The 23,425-nt window shown below is 45.6% G+C and overlaps 1 protein-coding gene across 1 annotated transcript in view; it reads right to left on the minus strand.

Moving 5' to 3' along the window:
• Nucleotides 1-23,425, minus strand: part of LOC119946676 (chromodomain Y-like protein) — a 174,404-nt gene that overhangs the window by 26,977 nt on the left and 124,002 nt on the right. The window contains exons 3-4 of the mRNA XM_038768092.1: nucleotides 5,735-5,991; nucleotides 3,908-4,080 (exon numbers count right to left, since the gene is read on the minus strand). Of these exons, the coding sequence (XP_038624020.1) occupies nucleotides 3,908-4,080; nucleotides 5,735-5,991 (430 nt within the window). The remainder of the gene's footprint in view (nucleotides 1-3,907; nucleotides 4,081-5,734; nucleotides 5,992-23,425) is intronic.

The raw sequence follows: 23,425 nt of genomic DNA on the forward strand, positions 1-23,425 counted from the left end.
AGGGAAGAGTCAAAAGCATCACACAGAGGGAGAAAGAATGAGAAGGAAAGATCAGAAGCCAAAAAAACAAACTTTGGTTACTCTCCTCCTCCTCCCCCTTCATGGCTCTCCATAATCTGAGCTAAAAGCTCACTCACCACAAAGTCGCATTTGCCCTGTAGTTTCATGATTAAATTTCACTGTTTACCTCTTCCATTCCAGTGTTCTCATATTTTGGCTTAATGTGAGCCAATGCTTTGTTGATTTTTCTTCCACCTTTCAAAAACTCTGCACTAAAACCACCTACTTTAAAAATTTTCAATAATCCTGGTCCAGGATTACAATTTTCATCTTCATGAATGAAACCACTTGATTATACTCAACAGAGAGCAGGAGAGATTTCTTTGGAAGTTAATTATCCTCTCTTGTAATCTGGAGGGTCAAGTTAGTCCAGTGGAGCCCTCTGGTCTTTGGAGAAGAAAAAAGATCAGATTGCTGGTCTTTTTGTCAGTTTGAATGAGTGGGTTAATTAAAAAGATATTGGCGACTCTGCCCTTCAGAAGCAGGTGAGTTTTCCCAAATATCACTTCCTAAGTGGTAACTTGGTCAACTCTCCAGGAAAACAAAGACCCACTCCATCAATTAAGCTCACTTTAAATCTCCTCCATTAGTCCATGCTCTCTCTCTCTCTGGTTTTCTACTGCTAGAATAGCTAAGTTAATGACATTCTCATTTCAGCACTGTGAAGAGTTAAGTCAGACACCACCTAAATGATTTTAGGCACAAACGAAAAGGAAGAAAACTGGAGAAGACTTCAGAGAAAATGGACAAACTTCAGTGTGCAAGTACATTTACTCTTTTTAAATTTTAAAGGAGAACTGGTAAGCACATAGCTCACTGCAAATCTTTGAAGACAGTGTGTTTTGAGACAAAGATGTCCAAGTAGAACAAATTCTGTAAAACCTGCCTAAAGGGAGAAATCCGTAGCTGTGCTAACCTCCCCATCTTACATACCTTCCTTACTGGAGTCAACAGTTTTTTCACTCTTAAGGACTCACACACATCAAAGAAGACAAGATGAAGATAGACAAATTGTTTCTCAGTAAGTCTTATCATAAAGATTATGAAAATAAGACTGTGGCCTGGGAAAATGAGTTATTCATTTTCTCGCAGGATAACCCACAAGGATACAACATTCTGTTAACTATAAGGAGCTTGCTCAGACTATGGATTGTGATTTTTATATAAGTAAAATAAGGAAAATGTGTGTTGACACTTTTATTTATTGCGGTTCCAATGATTGGGGAAAATGTTTGCATTGGCATGTCATGGTACCATGGGATGCGACAACCTGACCAACAACTGACAGAAAAGTTAAGCAATGCAGTAAGAGTATATTATTAACCCCTTAGTAAAGTGGCAGGAACATTTTAAGCAATTATGTTTAATAAAAATTCAGCCTGAATTCTGTGTCTGACAATGGTTTCCACATTTGGAATATCTGGAAGACCCATGCAATTACCTGTTTCTCCAATAAAAAAATAAAAACAAAATGAAATAGTATTCAATGTCTAAGCTGGTTTATGTGACACTTTGAGAAACAGTACGTCCCCATGAAAGTGCTGACAATGGAATTCATCTGTAGGCAAATTAATGACACCTGCCATGAGAGAGTAAAGAGACACAAATTTTGGACCAAGCTAAACATACCATTTAGAACAGCACAACTAAATACTCCATAGAGTCAGCCTGGGAGTCTCTTCCCCCCTTTCTCCAACCCCCCGGCTCTCAACATTCTCTGCTACTCTCCCATCCTTCCCAGTGGTATCCTCAGAGGAACTCTCCTCCCTCCTCTCAAGTGCTACTCCGGCCACCTGTGCTTCTGACCCCATTCCCTCTCATCTTATGAAATCTCTCGCTCCATCCCTTCTCCCCTCCTTAACTTCCATCTTCAACCGCTCACTCTCCACTGGTTCCTTCCCCTCTGCCTTCAAACATGCCCATGTCTCTCCCATCCTAAAAAAACCCTCTCTTGACCCCACCTCACCTTCTAGTTATCGTCCCATATCCCTCCTACCATTCCTTTCCAAACTCCTTGAATGAGTTGTCTACACGCGCTGCCTAGAATTCCTCAACAACAACTCTCTCCTCGACCCCCTCCAGTCTGGCTTCCGTCCCCTTCATTCCACGGAAACTGCGCTCTCAAAGGTCACCAATGACCTCCTGCTTGCCAAATCCAACGGCTCATACTCTGTCCTAATCCTCCTCGACCTCTCAGCTGCCTTTGACACTGTGGACCACCCCCTTCTCCTCAACACGTTATCTGACCTTGGCTTCACAGACTCCGTCCTCTCCTGGTTCTCCTCTTATCTCTCCGGTCGTTCTTTCTCAGTCTCTTTTGCAGGCTCCTCCTCCCCCTCCCATCCTCTTACTGTGGGAGTTCCCCAAGGTTCAGTGCTTGGTCCCCTTCTGTTCTCAATCTACACTCACTCCCTTGGTGACCTCATTCGCTCCCACGGCTTCAACTATCACCTCTACGCTGATGACACCCAGATCTACATCTCTGCCCCTGCTCTCTCCCCCTCCCTCCAGGCTCGCATCTCCTCCTGCCTTCAGGACATCTCCATCTGGATGTCCGCCCGCCACCTAAAGCTCAACATGTCGAAGACTGAGCTCCTTGTCTTCCCTCCCAAACCTTGTCCTCTCCCTGACTTTCCCATCTCTGTTGATGGCACTACCATCCTTCCCGTCTCACAAGCCCGCAACCTTGGTGTCATCCTCGACTCCGCTCTCTCATTCACCCCTCACATCCAAGCCGTCACCAAAACCTGCCGGTCTCAGCTCCGCAACATTGCCAAGATCCGCCCTTTCCTCTCCATCCAAACCGCTACCCTGCTAATTCAAGCTCTCATCCAATCCCGTCTGGACTACTGCACTAGCCTTCTCTCTGATCTCCCATCCTCGTGTCTCTCTCCACTTCAATCCATACTTCATGCTGCTGCCCGGATTATCTTTGTCCAGAAACGCTCTGGACATATCACTCCCCTCCTCAAAAACCTCCAATGGCTACCGATCAATCTGCGCATCAGGCAGAGACTCCTCACCCTGGGCTTCAAGGCTCTCCATCACCTCGCCCCCTCCTACCTCACCTCCCTTCTCTCCTTCTACTGCCCAGCCCGCACCCTCCGCTCCTCCACCACTAATCTCCTCACTGTACCTCGCTCTCGCCTGTCCCGCCATCGACCCCCGGCCCACGTCATCCCCCGGGCCTGGAATGCCCTCCCTCTGCCCATCCGCCAAGCTAGCTCTCTTCCTCCCTTCAAGGCCCTGCTGAGAGCTCACCTCCTCCAGGAGGCCTTCCCAGATTGAGCCCCTTCTTTCCTCTCCCCCTCGTCCCCCTCTCCATCCCCCCGCCTTACCGCCTTCCCCTCCCCACAGCACCTGTATATATGTATATATGGTTGTACATATTTATTACTCTGTTTATTTATTTATTTATTTATTTTACTTGTACATTTCTATCCTACTTATTTTATTTTGTTGGTATGTTTGGTTCTGTTCTCTGTCTCCCCCTTTTAGACTGTGAGCCCACTATCGGGTAGGGACTGTCTCTATGTGATGCCAATTTGTACTTCCCAAGCGCTTAGTACAGTGCTCTGCACATAGTAAGCGCTCAATAAATACGATTGATTGATTGATTGGGATCAGAAATGGCTATACAACTCCAAAGTGTAAAATAATTTTATGCCAGGGAGTAGAGAAGTCTGCTGCTTTAATTAATTTCACTTCAAGGCACATTCAGTGGACACTAATTCATTAGGTAGATGAATATTTTGAAACTTAATTAGTCACACTAACGAGACTAAAAAATGAACAGGCACAAGAAAATCATTTCATACTTGAAGGAATGATGGCTACTTTTACATACCTAATGGCTTCTGCCATTTTAGTGCTTTCTTTTTTTCTATCATCTGTTAGACGCCGTATAAAATAAATGAAATCAAGACCACAGCAGAAGACGCTACCCACCGCACTGAGTAACACAAGCTTACTATCATCTGCAGCAGCTGTATTCAGTGCACTTTGAACTTCCTTCATTACCTGAAATTTAGAAAGAATGAAAACTAAGAACCCAAAGTTTTGGAAATTAACATATACAAGCAAATATTTACATTTCTCAAATTTCTCTTAAGGGTAGAATCTTGATTAAAACTGCTGATTTGGTTCTAAGCATTTGTAAGTTACATGCCAATTTTCATTACTCCAATAGAAAAAAAAAATGACATTTTGTAAGTGGGTCAACAGGTGAGCAGTGCAATTCCTTCACTGAAGATGTTTGGCAGACCATTCCAAGGTTCATAACAAACAAGTACTTCTGTAGTTTGAACAAGAGGTGGCAGGTGCAACTAGTCCACAGAAGTAACTACTTCTATTTCTTTCCATTTTAAATGACTGAAGCCACCAAGTTCACAGTACCAACCAAAATTATAGGGAGCATTCATGTGTAAAATTATATAACCATGGAAAAGTTTTATTTTAGTTGGACAAGTAACTACTTGAAAATGTTCAGGTGTATCTAACATTGAGTCTCCTTTCAAAAACATGGATAAGCCCCAGTCTCACGACTTCCTGTGTTTAAAATAACAACTGTGGTATTTGTTAAAGGGTCACTATGTGACAAACACTACATTTAGTGATAGGGTAGACAACAGATAACCAGGTCCTACATGGGGCTCACAGTCTAAGTAGGAGGGAGAGCAGATACTAAATTCCCATTTTGCAGATGAGGGAATAGAGACCCAGAGAAGTAGTGGTCACAAGACAGACAAGTGATGGAGCTGGGATCAGACCCCCAAGTCCTTTGACTCCCAGGCCACACTGCTTCTCCCCGCATATTGTTTTATGAGCTATGTTCATGGGTATGGGCCCAAGGCTGACCAGAAACCAGGTATGTTAAGGAAGGCACCAGTTACTATGTAGTGCTTTAAAATCCCACTTTGCCAAAACTTATGTCCCCCTTGCTGCCACTCTGTTTCCATCCTGAAATGACTGACTGGCTAGAGGACCCATCTTGTAATGCAAATTCTGTGGCATGCAGAAATTGGGGCAACTGAGCTCAGAAAGGCTCACTGGAGACCAAGCTTAGAAGACTGAGGAAAATTTCTAGAAATAGGAAGGGTTTTATTAGCAACTCACCATCATAATAAAAGAAAAGAAAATAGATGATTGTAATTCATCATTTAATAACCAAAAGTAATAAGGCAGGTAGGCAGAAAAAGAAGAAAAATAGTTTCCGATCACACCCAAATTAATTAGTAATCCCACACCCTAGAGAGATGGACTGTCTAATTCCCACTTGTGCATTTTCTCCCAGGGCTTAGTATGGTGTTATACACACTGTAAGTGCTTAAAAAATACATTTGATACTACTACTACTACTAATAATAATAGCATGTACTAATGCTATGCGCCAAGTACTGTAATAAGTGCTGAAGTAGATACATAACCAGCAGATCAGACCCAGTTCCTGTCCCACAAGAGGTTCATAATATAATGAGGAGGGCGAACAGGTACTGCATCCCTACATTATGGACGAGGAAAATTAGGGACAGAAAACTTGTCCGAGGTCAAACTCTAGGTAGATGGCAGAGTCAGTATTAGAACCCAGGTCCACTGACTCTCAGTCCTGTGCACTTTCCACTATCCTACATAATTTGGCTCTTTAAAACCTCTCTTTGAACCAATTACAACTTACCTCTGGATTTAGGGAATTATTCTCTGAAGATTTTGTTGATAATAAAATATGAGTGAAGCCATCCTGCTTTCTAACCACAATGTCTCTATATCGATAAGCACTTTCGGTCTGTCGCACACTGAAACGAAGCCTTTTGTCGAAAGGTTGGTCTCTCCTGTCCTCCATAAACCTCCTTTTGCTGGCTGTCACACCTGAAACAGATGTTTGTACATTGGTTGTTCCATTGGCGGCTAATGCATCCAAAATGGTAGATGAACCTGGAGAGAGTTTGAAATAACAATATTCTATCAAGTCATAGTATGCAGTGGTATTTCTGGATCAAGGACAATTACCTGCATATTTTTTAACAGATCTTTCTTAAGTAACTTTTCTTGCACACTGCACCAGTTTTCCTGCTTTCAATACCAGAAATGATTTGCATTATAAAGAATTAAAGAGTCTATGTGCCCCCAAAACTTAAATTAACAGTCAATACCTTAAAGATCAGTTCAGAAGAACTAAAGTTAAAAAAGGGAAGGAGCTCATGAGTCATAATTGCTGAACTCGGAGTAGTTTCCAAAGGGAAGAAGTATCCATTCATGAAAATGTTCATTTGTTTTATTTCCTGTTGCTAACAAAGGAAAAAAATTCACTTAATATGTTCTGTGGTTACTAAATTGGGCTAGAAGAGAAAATGACCCGAGAAAATAATGCTCAAAGCAGGGAGTTTTCTTCAGGGCTATGTGAATTGTTTAAGCCAGGTAATAAAAAGTGAAAGAAAAGCCTAAAATGTAAATGCAGAATTATGATAATGATAATAACAACAATAGTTGCGGTACTTGCTAAATAAGCATTTACTAGGTGCCAAGCACTGTATTCAGCATTGGGGTAGACACAAGTTCATCAGGTTGAAAACAGTTCCTGTTTATATGGGGCTCACAGTTTAAGTAGGACTCAACTCTGCTTACGGAGCAAATTATGCCATATTGCCAATTTTTTTAAAGAAGGCCCAGAATATGCAAATTCTAGATTTACCCTAGACATGAGAATAATTCCTCCCTTGGTTTATGATCCAGTTGACCAGAAATGTTTGAATATTTTTGGAAAACCAAGCAGATTAAGGAAGAGAGTCCAGTAGGTAAACAGTCCAGAAAGGAATTTCAATTTTTTTTCTAGAGGCTTTGGAACACATCCCAATTTATAAAATGGAATTCTGTGAGATAAAATATCGCATGAAAAAGTCATTCATGAACTGCTCACGCCTGTAGATGGGAAACAGAAGCATTGTTTTTTACAGGGTAGATAAGCCAACAGCATATAAAACACTAACATTTTCTGGGAAGACAGTTCATTTCAATACTAAAACTCGAGGAGTCAAATTGCAAGCTCCAAGGACAGGTCCCCAGTCTTCTATTTTTATTGTGGGCCCAAGTGCTTCTTAATACAGTGCTCTGGATTACAGATTTCGTAAATTGAGGGTGGAATGTCTGCGCTGCAGTCTAAACTGGACCACTGTTGCTAAATGTTGTTTGTTTGTTATTAATAATTTGTAAATGGAGCACTACAGTGAAACAAGTGAAACGACAGTTGTTCTTCCAGCTATTTTGTCCAGGAAATTCAAAAGAAAACAGATCTTCCAAACCAAGAAGACAACTAGGAACTCTGCTCCCTGATCCCCTTAACAGGTCCATCCTACTCCAGCACATTATAGTTTGTATCTGCTCTCTGTGAGGTCACTATCTGCCAATTTTATTATTGCCATAGCTTGTTAACCGTTAACTACCCCCTGTGATGCCATCGCCTATTTATATCATTGCTACTGTTTTATCGCTTCTGCATCTCAATTGTTAACCTCCTGCTGTACTGTCACTCACCCTGCTGACCTCACCATGAACTTTTAATTCCCTTGCTCCCAACTGCCATTCCCATTCCTCACCTTCTGCTTCCCCTCTCCCACCCAGCTTTTTCCCTCCCTCTCCCCCCTCACCCTCTACCAAGGATCCCTCTGTACCAGCGCCAATCCTCCACTCCTCCCTCCCAACCCCCTCGCTCCCCTCCTCCCCGCCCCCACCCCATCCCAGTTCTCCTTTCCCATCTGCACCCCTCTTCCCACTCTCCACACCTAGGCCCCCGCCAACTCATCCCAATCCAAACCCTCCCCACCCCTCGCACCCTTCCCCTTCCGCTACAGCTACTGCCAAGTGTGGCCTCTGGAACCCCCACTCCGTTTTAAGTAAGATCCCTTTCATCCTGGACCTATTCCTTTCCAGCTCTCTACTCCTCCTTGCCCTAACTGAAACATGGTTGTCTCCTTACAACACGGTCTCTTCTGCTGCTCTCTCCAGTGGAGGCCTCTTCACTCTTCACTCACCGGAAAAGGAGGAGATGTCAGTTTCCTTCTCACCCCACAATGTCGCTTTCGCACTATCCCTCCTTCCCCTTCCTTTTCCTTCCCTTTCTTTGAAGCCCACATTATTCGCCTCTACCACCCCCTCCAGATTCTTGTAGCCATCATCTACCTTGCCCGGGCCCCACCTCCAACTTCTTTAACAATTTTGACCCCTTCCTCACCTTCCTTCTCTCCTTTTCCATGTCCACTCTGATCCTCGGAGACTTCAACATCCACATGGATATCCCTGATGACTCCTCTGCTGCCTGCCTTCTATCTCTCCTTGACACTGCCAACCTCTTGCTCCACCCCACCTCATCCACTCACCAGCTTGGTCATACCCTTGACCTCATTATCTCCTACCGCTGTACTGTGTCCACCCTCACCAACCCTGAAATCCCTCTTTCTGATCATAATCTTCTCACCTGCCCCCTCACTCACACTCCTTTCCCTTGTAAATCCATATTACTCCCTCACAGAGATCTCCGCTCTCTTGACCCCATTAATCTTTCTGAGCGCCTCACACCTCACCTCGCCTCCCTCTCCTCTCTAGCCATTCTTGATGATCAGATTGCTACTCTCAATTCTACCCTTTCTACTCAGCTACACTCACTCGCTCCCCTTTCCCTTCGCCGCTCTCGTACCACTAACCCACAGCCCTGGATCACTGCCACTGTCTGCCTCCTTCACTCTTATGCCTGAGCTGCCGAACGCTGCTGGTGAAAGTCTAAACACCATGCCAACCTCGTTCACTTCAAGTTTATCCTTTCTTGCCTTAACTCAGCCCTCTCCTCTGCCAGACAAAACTATTCCTTCTCCCTAATTGAAACCCATGCCCATCATCCCCGTCAGCATTTCCATACATTCCACTCCCTTCTCAGGTCCCTGGTTCCTCCCCCTTCTCCTTCCCTCACCCCCAACGATCTGGCCTCCTACTTCATTAACAAAATTAAATCCATCAGGTCCGACCTCCCCAAAGTCACTCCCCCGCCCCCTTCTCCAACCCCCTGGCTCTCAACATTCTCTGCTACTCTCCCATCCTTCCCAGCAGTATCCTCAGAGGAGCTCTCCTCCCTCTTCTCAAGTGCTACTCTGGCCACCTGTGCTTCTGACCCCATTCCCTCTCATCTCATGAAATCTCTCGCTCCATACCTTCTCCCCTCCTTAACTTCCATCTTCAACCGCTCACTCTCCACTGGTTCCTTCCCCTCAGCCTTCAAACATGCCCATGTCTCTTCCATCCTAAAAAAACCCTCTCATGACCCCACCTCACCTTCTAGTTATCGCCCCATCTCCCTCCTACCATTCCTTTCCAAACTCCTTGAACGAGTTGTCTACACGCGCTGCCTCAAATTCCTCAACACCAACTCTCTCCTCGACCCCCTCCAGTCTGGCTTCCATCCCCTACATTCCATGGAAACTGCCCTCTCAAACGTCACTAATGACCTCCTGCTTGCCAAATACAACGGCTCATACTCTATCCTAATTCTCCTCGACCTCTCAGCTGTCTTCGACACTGTGGACCACCCCCTTCTCCTCAACACGCTATCCAACCTTGGCTTCACAGACTCCATTCTCTCCTGGTTCCCCTCTTTCCGGTAGATCATTCTCAGTCTCTTTTGCAGGCTCCTCCTGCCCCTCCCATCCCCTTACTGTGGGGGTTCCCTAAGGTTCAGTTCTTGGTCCCCTTTTGTTCTTGAACTACAGTCACTCCCTTGGTGACCTCATTCACTACCACGGCTTCAACTATCATCTCTACGCCAATGACACCCAAATCTACATCTCTGCCCCTGCTCTCTCCCCCACCCTCCAGGCTCGCGTCTCCTCTTGCCTTCAGGACATCTCCATCTGGATGTCTGCCCACCACCTAAAACTCAACATGTCCAAGACTGAACTCCTTGTCTTCCCTCCCAAACCCTGCCCTCTCCCTGACTTTCCCATCACTGTTGACGGCACTACCATCCTTCCTGTCTCACAAGCCCACAACCTCGGTGTCATCCTCGAATCTGCTCTCTCGTTCACCCCTCATATCCAAGCTGTCACCAAAACCTGTGGGTCTCAGCTCCGCAGCATTGCCAAGATCCGCCCTTTCCTCTCCATCCAAACCGCTACCCTGCTCATTCAAGCTCTCATCCTATCCCGTCTGGACTACTGCATCAGCTCTCTCTCTCATCTCCCATCTTCGTGTCTCTCCCCATTTCAATCCATACTTCATGCTGCTGCCCGGATTGTCTTTGTCCAGAAATGCTCTGGGCATGTTACTCCCCTCCTCAAAAATCTCCAGTGGCTACCAATCAATCTGCGCATCAGGCAGAAACTCCTCACCCTCGGCTTCAAGGCTCTCCATCACCTCACCCCTTCCTACCTCACCTCCCTTCTCTCATTCTACAGCCCAGCCAGCACCCTCCGCTCCTCTGCCACTAATCTCCTCACCGTGCCTCGTTCTCGCCTGTCCCGCCATCGACCCCCGGCCCACGTCATCCCCTGGGCCTGGAATGCCCTCCCTCTGCCCATCCTCCAAGCTAGCTCTCTTCCTCCCTTCAAGGCCCTGCTGAGAGCTCACCTCCTCCAGGAGGCCTTCCCATTCTGAGCCCCTTCCTTCCTCTCCCCCTCGTCCACCTCTCCATCCGCCCCATCTTACCTCCTTCCCTTCCCCACTGCACCTGTATATATGTTTATATGTTTGTACATATTTATTATTCTATTTATTGATTGATTTATTTTACTTGCACATATCTATTCTATTTATTTTATTTTGTTAGTATGTTTGGTTTTGTTCTCTGTGTCCCCCTTCTAGACTGTGAGCCCACTATTGGGTAGGGACTCTCTCTATATGTTGCCAACTTGTACTTCCCAAGCGCTTAGTACAGTGCTCTGCACACAGTAAGTGCTCAATAAATATGATTGATTGATTGATTGATTAATATTTCACATGGGACAAATACGTATATATACGTATATATATATTAAATATATATGGATATTCTCACACATATGTTAGATCCACAATCAGTTTGGCAGTCTGCCCAAAGCCATTCTAGCCTCTTTGATTCTGGACAACCTACCATCAAGGTAACAGAATACATTAACAGTGTTATGTTCTATGGTGCTGATGAAAGCTCTTTAATTGTGTTGGGATTTCCCCAATCTGGACTGGGATATAACTTCTATTTTCTTTAAACCTAACTGTCAATCTACATGCATTCCCTTGGAGAACTCACTCGATCCCACAGCTTCAACTACCAACTCCTTGCAGATGATTCCCAATCTAGATTTCCTCCTGTGCTCTCTCCAGGTTTGCATCACCTCCTGCCTTCAAGACATCTCTAATTGGATGTCCTCCCATCACCTCAAACATAACATGTCCAAAACAGGGCTCCTTATCTTCCACCCAAACCCTGTCCTCTCTCAGACTTTCCCTTTGCTCCCATCTCACAAGCCCTTACTTTGGTATTATTGACTCTGCTCTTTCATTTAACCCACATATCAATCCACCTCCTTCGCTCTTGTGCTGGAACCACAAAACGCTGCTGGGGAAAATCTAAATATCAGGTCTACTTTGTCCACTTCAAGTTTATCTTTGTTTGCTTTAACTCTGCCCTATCCTCTGCCTGACAAAGCTATTTCTCTTCCCTTATTGACACCCATGCCCATTGTCTTCACCAGCTGTTCAAACATTCAACTCTTTCCTCAGGACCTTTGTCCCCCCACCCCTCCCCATCCCTTGCCCCCAGTGCCCCAGCCATCTACTTTATTAAGAAAATTAACACCATCAGGTGTGCATTCTCTAAAATCATCCCTGCCTCTCCTCAATCCCTCCCCCTCCCAGCCAACTCTTAAACTTTCCCGCCCTTTCTGGCAGTATCTCCAAGTGTCATCCACTCCACATGTGTAACAGACCCCATTCCTTCAAAACTTATCAAAACTCTCACACCCTCCCTCCTTCATTCATTCATTCCATGGCATTTATTGAGTGCTTACTGTGTGCAGAGCACTGTACTAAGCACTTAGGAGAGTACAAATTAACAATAAATGTACACATTCCTTGACCACAGTGATCTTATAATCTGGAGGGGGGAGGCAGACATAAACAGAAATCAATCAACCAATAAATATCATATCTGTACAAAAGTGGACATAAGTGAGGTGGAGCTGGGAGGGGGGATGAATAAAAGGACCGAGTCCGGGTGATGAATATCCTCATAAGAGGGAGCTGATGCCCAGAGCCTTGAAGTGACTTCCCCAAGGTCCTGCAGGAGACAAATGGCAGAGCCAGAACTAGAAGCCGAGTCCTTCTGACTCCCAGGGCTGAAGTCATAGCTGTACCCCCAAAACCTTCCCTCACTAACAGTCATCGTTTGTTCCTCAGTGCCTTCAAACATGCCCACGCCTCACCCATCCAAAAAAAACCCCTCCCTTGACCCCACAATTCCCTCCAGTTATCACCCCATCTCCCTCCTACCTTTCTTCTCCAAACACCATAAGTGAGCTGTCTACACTTAGTGTCTCAAGGTCCTCTCCTCCAAACTCTCTTCTGGACTCCGCCCAATCTGGCTGGCTTCTGACCTTTTCACTCCACAGAAACCATCCTCTCAAAGGTCATAATTGATTTCTTTCTGCCATATCCAACGGCTTTTACTCCATCCTAACCCTCCTCGACCTTTCAGCTGTCTTTGACACTATGGACCACTCTCTTCTCCTGGAAAGATTATTCAATCTTGGCTTCACTGACTCTATCTTCTCCTGGTTCTCCTCTTATTTCTCTGGCCATTCATTCTCAGTCTCCTTTGCAGGCTCCTCTGCTTCCCAATCCCTAACTGTGGGGGTCCTTCAGGGTTCATTTCTCGGTACCCTCCTATTCTCTGTCTACACTCACTCCCTTGGAGACTCTTTTTCTCCCACAGTTTCATCTATGATCTCTATGCAAATGATACCTAACTCTATATCTCCACCCCTGACCTCTCTCCCTCTCTCCAGGCTCACACTTCCTGCCTTCAAGATATCTCAAAATTAACATGTTCAAAATAGAGTTCCTTTTGTTTCCACACAAACCCTTCCTCTCCTGAACTTAACTGTCACTACAGATGGTACCACCATCCTTCCCATATTATAAAGCTGTGACCTTAGCATTTTCCTTGACTCCTCTCTCTTATTCAACACATATACTCAATCAGTCACCAAGTCTTGATGGTCCCACCTTTACAATATTGCTAAAATCTGCCCGTTACTCTCCATCCAAACTGCTATCATGTTAATACAATCACTCATTCATTCATTCATTTGTATTTATTGAGGGCTTACTGTGTGCAGAGCACTGTACTAAGTGCTTGGGAAGTACAAGTTGGCAACATATAGAGATGGTCCCTACCCAACAACGGGCTCACAGTCTAGAAGGGGGAGAAAGACAACAAAACAAAACATGTGGATAGGTGTCAAGTCATCAGAATAAACAGAAGTAAAGCTAGATGCACATCATTAACAAAATAAATAGAGTAGTAAATAAAGAGAGTAATAAATCTGTACAAACATATATACAGGTGCAGTGGGGAGGGGAAGGAGGTAGGGCGGAGCGGGGATGGAGAGCAGGAGACGAAAAAGGGCACTCAACCTATCCTGCCTAGCTAACTTCACAATCTTCTGTCTCTCATTCATTCATTCATTCATTCATTTATTCATTCATTCATTCACTCAATCGTATTTATTGAGCGCTTACTGTGTGCAGAGCACTGCACTACGCACTTGGGAAGTACAAGTCGACAACATATAGAGATGGTTCCTACCCAACAATGGGCTCACGGCCCAGAAGGGGGAGACAGACAACAAAACAAAACATATAGACAGGTGTCAAAATTGTCAGGACAAATAGAATTACAGCTATATGCACATTATTAACAAAATAAATAGAATAGTGAATATGTACAAGTAAAATAGATGGAATAATAAATCTGTACAAATATATATAAGTTCTGTGGGGAGGGGAAGGAGGTAGGGAGGGGGGAATGGGGAAGAGGAGGGGAAAAAGGGGGCTCAGTCTGGGACGGCCTCCTGGATGAGGTGAGCTCTCAGTAGGGCTTTGAAGGGAGGAAGAGAGCTAGCTTGGCTGATGTGTGGAGGGAGGGCACTCGAGGCTAGTGGAAGGATGTGGGTCGGGGGCCGACAGTAGGACAAGTGAGAATGAGCACAGTGAGGAGTTTAGTGGCAGAGGAGCAGAGGGTGTGGGCTGGGCTGTAGAAGGAGAGAAGGGAGGTGCGGTAGGAGGGGGCGAGGTGATGGAGAGCCTTGAAGCCGAGAGCGAGGAGTTTTTGCTTGATTCGTAGGTTGACAGGCAGCCACTGGAGATTTTTGAGGAGGGGAGTAGAGTAACATGCCCAGAGCATTTCTGAACAAAGATGATCTGGGCTGAAGTTGGGTGAGACAAGAGGATGGGAGATGAGAGAGGAGGCTGATTCAGTAATCCAGTCGGGATAGGATGAGAGATTGAACCTGCAAGGTAGTGGTTTGGATGGAGAGAAAAGGGTGGATCTTGGAGATGTTGCGGAGGTGAGGCCAGCAGGTTTTGGTGACAGTTTGGATGTGAGGGGAGAACGAGAGAGAGGAGTCAAGGATGACACCAAGGTTGCGGGCTTGTGAGATGGGAAGGATGGCAGTGCCGTCTACAGTGACAGGAAAGTCAGGGAGAGGGCAGGGTTTGGGAGAGAAGATAAGGACTTCAATCTTGGACATATTGATTTTTAGACAACGGGCAGACATCCAGATGGAGATGTCCTGAAGGCAGAAGGAGACCTGAGGCTGAAGGGAGGGAGAGAGAGCAGGGGCAGAGATGTAGATTTGGGTGTCATCAGCACAGTTGATAGTTGAAGCCGTGGGAGTGAATGAGTTCACCAAGGGAGTGAGTGTACATAGAGAACTGACAGGGACCAAGAACTGACCACTGAGGAACCCCTACTGTAAGGGGATGGGAGGGGGAGGAGGATCCTGCAAAGGAGACTGAGAATGAATGGCTGGAGAGATAAGAGAAGAACCAGGAGAGGACTGAGTCTGTGAAGCTAAGGTTGGATAGCGTATTGAGGATAAGGGGGTGATCCACAGTATTGAAGGCAGCTGAGAGGTCAAGGATGATTAGAATAGAGTAGGAGCCATTGGACTTGACAAGAAGGAGGTCGTTGGTGACCTTTGAGAGGGCAGTTTAGGTGGAGTGTAGGGAGTGGAAGCCATATTGGAGGGGGTCAAGGAGAGAGTTGGCATTGAGGAATTTGAGGCAGTGGGTGTAGACGACTCATTCAAGGAGTTTGGAAAGGAATGGTAGGAGGAAGATAGGGTTATAACTAGAAGGGGAGGTGGGGTCAAGAGAGGGTTTTTTTAGGATGAGGGAGACATGGGCATGTTTGAAGACAGAGAAGAAGCAACCAGTGGAGAGTGAGCAGTTGAAGATGGCAGTTAAGGAGGGGAGGAGGGAAGGGGTGAGAGATTTCATAAGATGAGAGGGAATGGGGTCTGAAGCAAAGATGGATGGAGTAGCACTTGAGAAGAGAGAGATCTCATCTGAAGATACTACTAGGAAGGATGGGAGAGTAGCGGAGAGGGTTGAGAGCCAGCGGGGGGATGGAGAATGGGGAGGAGTGACTTTGGGGAGCTCAGACCTGATGGAGTTAATTTTACTAATGAAGCAAGAGGCCAGATCGTTGGGGGTGAAGGATGGAGGGAGGGGGGAGCAGGGGGCCTGAAAAGAGAGTTAAATGTATGGAACAGCTGACAGGGATGATGGGCATGGGTGTCAGTAAGGGAGGAGAAATAGTTTTGCCTGGCAGAGGAAAAGGCAGAGTTATGGCAGGAAAGGATAAACTTAGAGTGAACAGTTTTGCTTGGTGTTTAGACTTTTGCCAGCATGTGTTGCCGACTTGTACTTCCCAAGCGCTTAGTACAGTGCTCTGCACACAGTAAGCACTAAATAAATATGACTGATTGATTGATTGATTGTTCAGCAGCTTGAGCATTAGAGTGAAGGACGTAGACAGTGGCAGTGATCCAAGGCTGTGGGTTAGTGGTGCGACAGCAGTGAAGGGAAAGGGGAGCAAGCGAGTTGAGTAGAGACAGTGGAGTTGAGAGCAGTAGTCTGGTCATCAGGATTGGGTAGATAAGATAGGGAGACGAGGTGGGGTGTAATGCACTGAGAAAGACTGACGGGGTCGAGAGAGTGGAGGTCTCTGTGGGATAGTAATATAGATTTACAGGAGGGAGTAGTGTGAGTGAAAAGGCAGGTGAGAAGGTTATGATCAGAGAGAGGGATTCCAGTGTTGGTGAGGGTGTAGATAGTGTAGCAGTAGGAGATGATGAGGTCGAGGATGTGACCAAGTTGGTGAGTGGGCGTGATGGGGTGGAGCAGGAGGTTGGCAGCATCAAGGAGAGATAGAAGGAGGGTGACAGAGGAGTCACCAGGGACATTCAGGTGGATGTTGAAGTCTCCGAGGATCAGAGTGGACATGGAAAAGGAGAGAAGAAAGGTGAGAAATGGATCAAAATCATTAAAAAAATTGGAGTTGGGGCCAGGGGTGTGGTAGAAGATGGCTACAAGAATCTGAAGGAGGTGGTAGTGTTGAATAATATGGGCTTCAAAGGAGGGGAAGGAAAGGAAAGGGGAGGAAGTATAGTGCGAAAGCGACATTGGGGTGTGAGAAGGAAGCTGGCACCTCCTCCTTTCCCAGTGAGTCTGGGGAAGTGGAAGAAGAGGCCTCTATTGGAGAGAGCATCAGAAGAGACCATGTCATCCGGAGTGAGCCAAGTTTCAAGTAGGGGGAGAAGGAGGATGAGGAGGAGGAGGAGGAGGATGAGGGGTGAGCTGAAAGGGAAAAGGTCAAGGACGAAAGGGAGCTTGCCTATAGTGGAGCAGGGGTTCCAAAAGCCATACTTGGCAGCAGCTGTGGAGGGAGGGGAGGGTGGGGGAAGGGAGCGAGGGGTGGGGAGGGTCTGGATTGTAGTGAGTTGGCGGGGGAAGGGGGAAGAGGGGTGGCGATGAGAAAGGAGAACTGGGATGGGGTGGGGGCGGGGAGAAGGGGAAGGAGTGGGTTGGAAGTGGGGGGCTGAGGGTTTGTGCTGGTACAGAGGGATTCTGGTGAGCAGGTAAGGTGGAGGGGTGGGGGTGGGTGAAAGGGAGGGCAAGAGCTGGGTGGGAGAGGGGAAGGGGAAAGTGAGGGCACTTGGGAGTAGGGGAAAGTGATAGTTCATGGTGAGATCAGCAAGGTAAAAGACAGCACAGCGGGTAGTTAACGATTAACATGCAGTAGCAATAATAAAATAAGTAGATGATGACATCACAGAGAGAAGTTAACAATTAACATGCGATGGCCATAAAATAATCAGGTGATGACATCACAGGGAGCTGTTAACAATTGACATGCTATAGCAATAATAAAATAAGCAGGTGACGACATCACAGAGAGCAGTTAACAATTAACGTGATGGCAATAAAATAAGCAGATGATGACATCACAAAGAGCAGTTAACAATTAACATGTGATGGCAATAAAATAAGCAGATGACATCACTGAGGGCCATTAACAGTTACTATTCAATGGCAATAATAAAATAAGCAGATGAGGACGTGGGTGAGAGGTCAGCAGTTAGCATCAGAAGAGTGAAACATGCTGGCAGGGCTGTAGTACGAGAGTAGTGAGGTAGCAGCGAGCAAGGTGATTGAATGCCTTAAAGTAAATCAATGGTGAGTTTCTGAACTGGTGTGGCGATGGATGGGCAATCACTGGATTTTTCTTGACGAGTGGGGAGACATTTCCTGATGCCCCTGAAGAAACAGCAGAATGAAGTATGGATTAGAGTGGGGAAAGCCAGGAGGCTGAGAGGTCAGTGAGGAAGTTAATGCAGTCTTCCAAGTAGGAAAGGATGAGTGATTGTACCAACGTGGTAGCAGTGTGGATGGAGAAGAAAGGGCACACTTTAGTGATGTTGTGAAGGTGGGGCCGACAGGACCTGATGATGGATTGAATTTGTGGATAGAAAGAGAGAGAGAAGTCAAGGATAACATCATGGCTATGGACTTGAGACAGGAAGTCTTCCTTCCCAACCTCTGTCCTCTCCCTGACTTTCCCATCACTGTGGATGGCACAACCTTCCTGTTTCACAAGCCCACAACCTTGATGTCACCCTTGACTCCACTCTCTCATTCACCCCACATATTCAATTCATTACCAAAACCTGCTGGTTTCACCTTCACAACATCAACAAGATCCGCCCTTCCCTTTCCATCAGAACCACCACCACCAGTCATTCTAATCCATCTGGACTACTGCATCAGCATCCTTTCTGACCTCACAACATCCTATCTCTCCCCACTTCAGTCCATTCTCCACTCAGCTGCCTGGACTATCCTTCTATAGAAAAGTTCTGCATCTGTCAATCCACTCCTTGAAAATCTCCAATGGTTATCCATCCACCTCCAAATCAAGCAAAAACTCCTCACTACTGTTTTCAAAGCTCTCCATCACCTTGTCCCCTCCTCCCTTCTCTCCCTCTCTTTCTCTCTCCTTCTCCCTCTCTCTCCTTCTCTCTCTCTCTCTCTCTCTCTCTCTCTCTCTCTCTCTCTCTCTCTCTCTCTCTCTCTCTCTCTCTCTCTCCCCAACAGATTCTGCTCCTCTGGTGCTAACCTTCTCACTGTGCTTTGTTCTTGCCCACTGTGCCCATTGTCAACCCCTGGCCCAAATCTTACCTCTGGTCCGGAATGCCCTCCCTCCTCAAATCTACCATACAATCACACTTCCCCCTTCAAAGTCCTGCTGAAGGCTCATGTCTTCCAAGAGGCCCTCCCAGACTAAGCCCCACCTTTTCCTCAGCTCCTCCTCCCTTCCCCATTGCCCCAACTTGCTCCCTTTGCTCTGCACCCCTCCCTACCCCACAGCACTTGTATATATATGAATATATCTAAATTCTGTTTATTTATATTACTGCCTGCTTACTTGTTTTGATGTGTATGTATATATAATTCTGTTTATTTATATTGGTAGATTGTTAGTTTTGATGTCTGCTTCCCCTCTTCTAGACTGTAAGCCCATTGCAGGCAGGGACTGTCTCTCTTTTTGGCTGAACTGTACTTTCCAAGCTCCTAGAGCAGTGCTCTGCATAGAGTAAATGCTCAACAAATACAAATGAATGAATGAATGAATGAATGAATGAATAGTAATGCCTACAGGGATGGGAAGGTCAGAGGGAAGACAGGATTTGGGTGGAAAAATCACCTACATCCTCCCTCTGGCCCGGAACACCCTCCCTCTTCAATCTGACAACTATTTCCAGCCATGCAAAGCCTTACTGAAGGCACACGTCCTTCAAGAGGTCTTCCCTGACCAAGCCCCACTTTTCACTTCTCCCACTCCCTTATGCATTGCCCTGACTCACTCCCTCTGTTTTTCTCCCTTCCCAGCTCCACATCATCCACGATGGATGGTGTTTGTTAGGCACTCACCTTATACCAGACACCATACTATGCTCTAGGATGGATACAAGCAAATCTAGCTGGACACAGTCCTTGTCCCATGTGGGGCTCTCAGCCTCATATACACAACTGTATGAAAATGTACATATCTGTAATTTATGCATTCATTCAATCATATTTATTGGGCGCTTTCTGTGTGCTTGGGCAAGTGCAATACAAAACCAACAGTGACAATCCCTACCCACATATTTAGCTTGAGGTGATGGGAGGACATCCAAAAAGAAATGTCTTGAGGGCAAGAGATTCAATAAGATGCAATCAATTTCATAATCATTTGTATGCCTTCATGTTTGTGTATTTGCATCCTCTGGACCATCATTCAAAGACTGTGGAAGATGCTCAGACCCTTATGCTCTGGAAAGGTTTCCCAGTGCATGTATGTACATGTATATGCATATATACACATGCATATGCATATATGTATATGTATATGCAGTATGTATATACAGTATGTATATTTACTGCGGCTTGCAGATCACACATTGCACCTCCAAGAAGGCAGTACAACACTGATTGGACAGAATTGGGTCAAACTGTCCTGCTTCACTTTGTTGGTGATGGAGAAATTGTCAGACTGGCTAACTTAAACTCTGATCAATATAAGTGTTTGCTATGTAAAGAGCACTGTGCTAAGTGTTTACAGACTGATTGGGAAAATACAACAGAGTTGGTAGACACAATCCTCCTGAGCTTGTTGTGGGCAGGGTTTGTCACTTTTTATTGTTACATTGTAGTTTCCTAAGCACTTAGTAGATCTGCACACAGTAAACACTCTATAAATACAACTGAATGAATGCCCACAAGGACTTTAAGTCTACAAAACTCCGATAACACACCACTCAAATATGAAGTAGCCTGAGAAATTGGGTTTCACTGCAAAGCCAAATTTACTGATTTCCCAGAGCTCTAACCTAATCAGTTAAGCAGTAGTATTTACAGTGTACAGAGCACTTAACTAAGCCTTTAGAAGTGTAAAATAGGCTCAGTGAACATGCTCTCTGTCCCCCAGGATTATAAATCTTGATGGTGCTAAAACTTTTTTGTAAGGTCAATGAACACAATACAGACTCTTTGTGGGACTCCATGAATTTTTTTTTCTTGTAACTATCCTACTACAAACATCACACCTGCTGTGCAGCCTTTAGATGTGTGTTACCCATTGAAATTTGGGTAACACACAGTTGAATACATTCTTTTATAATCTATTCAAAATCATTCCACCTAAATCTTAACTGGGATGGTGACTGGAGAGGTTCATTCATCCACTCAATTGTATTTATTGAGTGTTTACCATGTGCAAAACACTGTATCAAGTGCTTGGGAGAGTAAAAAACAACAACAAGCAGACATATTCCCTGCCCCAAAGGAGGCCCCAGTCTAGTCAGAGAGATCTCTCAATCATTTCTCGATCATCAGCTCCCTCTCCATTCTTGAAAATGCTGATTTTTGAGGCATCTCTGAAACTTCATGGGACCAGCCCAATGTTCTAAATGAGGAGGAAAAGCCCATGCAGATGTCTAAGCACGAGGTCCCCTCAAGGCTTGTACATTTCTATAGGAATGACATCAGAACCTGAAGTTATCAGCATCAGCTACCTGACTCAATGAGGGCCACTCAAGCACAAAGATTACCTTGGGATTCAAGTTCTCCAGTTCTGCCCAAATGCTACTTTCTCCTCTGTCAAGTTTTCATATTACCCAATTAAATAGACAAATCAAAAATGGATAGGCTGCTTGTTTACAGGCCCCTGGGAAACTGGTCTGGATTGCTCAACGAAGGTGAAATTCAAACAAAAGCAATGCATACTTTGCAGGCAGAGCAAAGTAGGAAAAACCAAGACAGAAGGAAAAATTGAAGAGTTTAAAGGTTAAAGAGCACAAGGTAAATATGGCTATAAAGCAAGGTACAAATGAGCCCAATGTGAGGCAAAGATTGCATTAAAATTATATTTGGTATATTTATTTGTTTGAATTTGATCTATTTTCCTTTCATTCTTTGGCTCTCCCCACCTTAGAATGTAAATCCCTCGTGGATCAAGAGCCATATCTTGATTGATTTTCTTGTAATTTTCTCAGTGCCTCCCATATTGAGGCACCTAGAAAATGTTAGTGCAGCAGAAGCAGCAGCAGCAGTAGTCATCCTTATCCTGCTCATGACAGAACAATCTGCATGTCAAGAGCTAGAAGTTCCTTCTCCCTTGGGAAGCGCATTCAATCCCAAGGTTACATAGATGACTCCTTAATCTACTTCAATAGCCATGACTGAAGTAGATTGATACTTCTTTAGTTAGTATCTCCATTTCTCTTCACCTTCTGGACATCTAAATGGATGTCTTACTGGTATCTCAAATTCAGTGCAGCCTAAACTAAACTCCCCATATTCCCAGCCAAATCCTTTCCCCCATGTAATATTCCCATTATGGCTGATAACACCACAATCCTCCTCCGGGTCTCTGAAGTCCGCTATCTGGGCCATTTTCCTTGACACTACCCACTCCTTCAACCAGCAAACTCAGTCCTTCACCAAATCAATTATTGAGTACTTACTACATTCAGAGCACTGTATTATGGGCTTGGGAGAGCACAATACAACAAAGTTGGCAAACATGTTCCCCGTCCACAACAGAAGTGCAGTCTAGTTTCCTCCACAATAGATTAGTCCTTTCAATCAATCAATCAATCAATCAATCAATCAATCGTGTTTATTGAGTGCTTACTGTGTGCAGAACACTGTACTAAGCATTTGGGAAGTACAAGTTGGCAAGTACAAGTTGGCAACATATAGAGACAGTCCCTACCCAACAGTGGGCTCACATTCTAGAAGGGGGAGACTGAGAACAAAGCCAAACGTATTAACAAAATGAAATAAATAGAATAGATATGCACAAGTAAAATAAATAAATAAATAAACGGAGTAATAAATATGTACAAGTATATATACATACAAACAGGTGCTCTGGGGAAGGGAAGGAGGTAAGACGGGGGGGATGCAGAGGCGGACGAGGGGGAGAGGAAGGAGGGGGCTCAGTCTGGGAAAGCCTCCTGGAGGAGGTGAGCTCTCAGTAGGGCCTTGAAGGGAGGAAGAGAGCTAGCTTGGCAGATGGGCAGAGGGAGGGCATTCCAGGCCAGGGGGATGACGTGGGCTGGGGGTCGACGGTGGGACAGGTGAGAACGAGGCACGGTGAGGAGATTAGCAGCAGAGGAGTGGAGGGTGCAGGCTGGGCTGTAGAAGGAGAGAAGAGAAGTGAGGTAGGAGGGGGCGAGGTGATGGAGAGCTTTGAAGCCGAGGGTGAGGAGTTTCTGCCTGATGCACATTTTTATTGGTAGCCACTGGAGATTTTTGAGGAGGGGAGTAACATGCCCAGAGCGTTTCTGGACAAAGACAATCCGGGCAGCAGCATGAAGTATGGATTGAAGTGGGGAGAGACAGGAGGATGGGAGATCAGAGAGAAGGCTGATGCAGTAGTACAGACGGGATAGGACGACAGCTTGAACGAGTAGGGTAGCAGTTTGGATGGAGAGGAAAGGGCGGATCTTGGCAATGCTGCGGAGCTGAGACCGGCAGGTTTTGGTGACGGCTTGGATGAGACTGCTTTCCAATCAACCAGATGCTATGAAAGTCCAGGCACTTGGCACATCCTGGCTTAACAACTGGATCAGCCTCCTCACTGCCTCCAGTCTCTTCCCTTTCTAGTCCACACATTATTCTGCTGCATACATCTTTTTTCTAAAACATCATCCTGCAAATTCATTCATTCATTCAAGATAAGCAGCATGGCTCAGTGGAAAGAGCATGGACTTTGGAGTCAGAGGTCATGGGTTCA

Source organism: Tachyglossus aculeatus, chromosome Y2 (assembly GCF_015852505.1).
Source record: "Tachyglossus aculeatus isolate mTacAcu1 chromosome Y2, mTacAcu1.pri, whole genome shotgun sequence".
Classification (NCBI taxonomy): domain Eukaryota; kingdom Metazoa; phylum Chordata; class Mammalia; order Monotremata; family Tachyglossidae; genus Tachyglossus; species Tachyglossus aculeatus.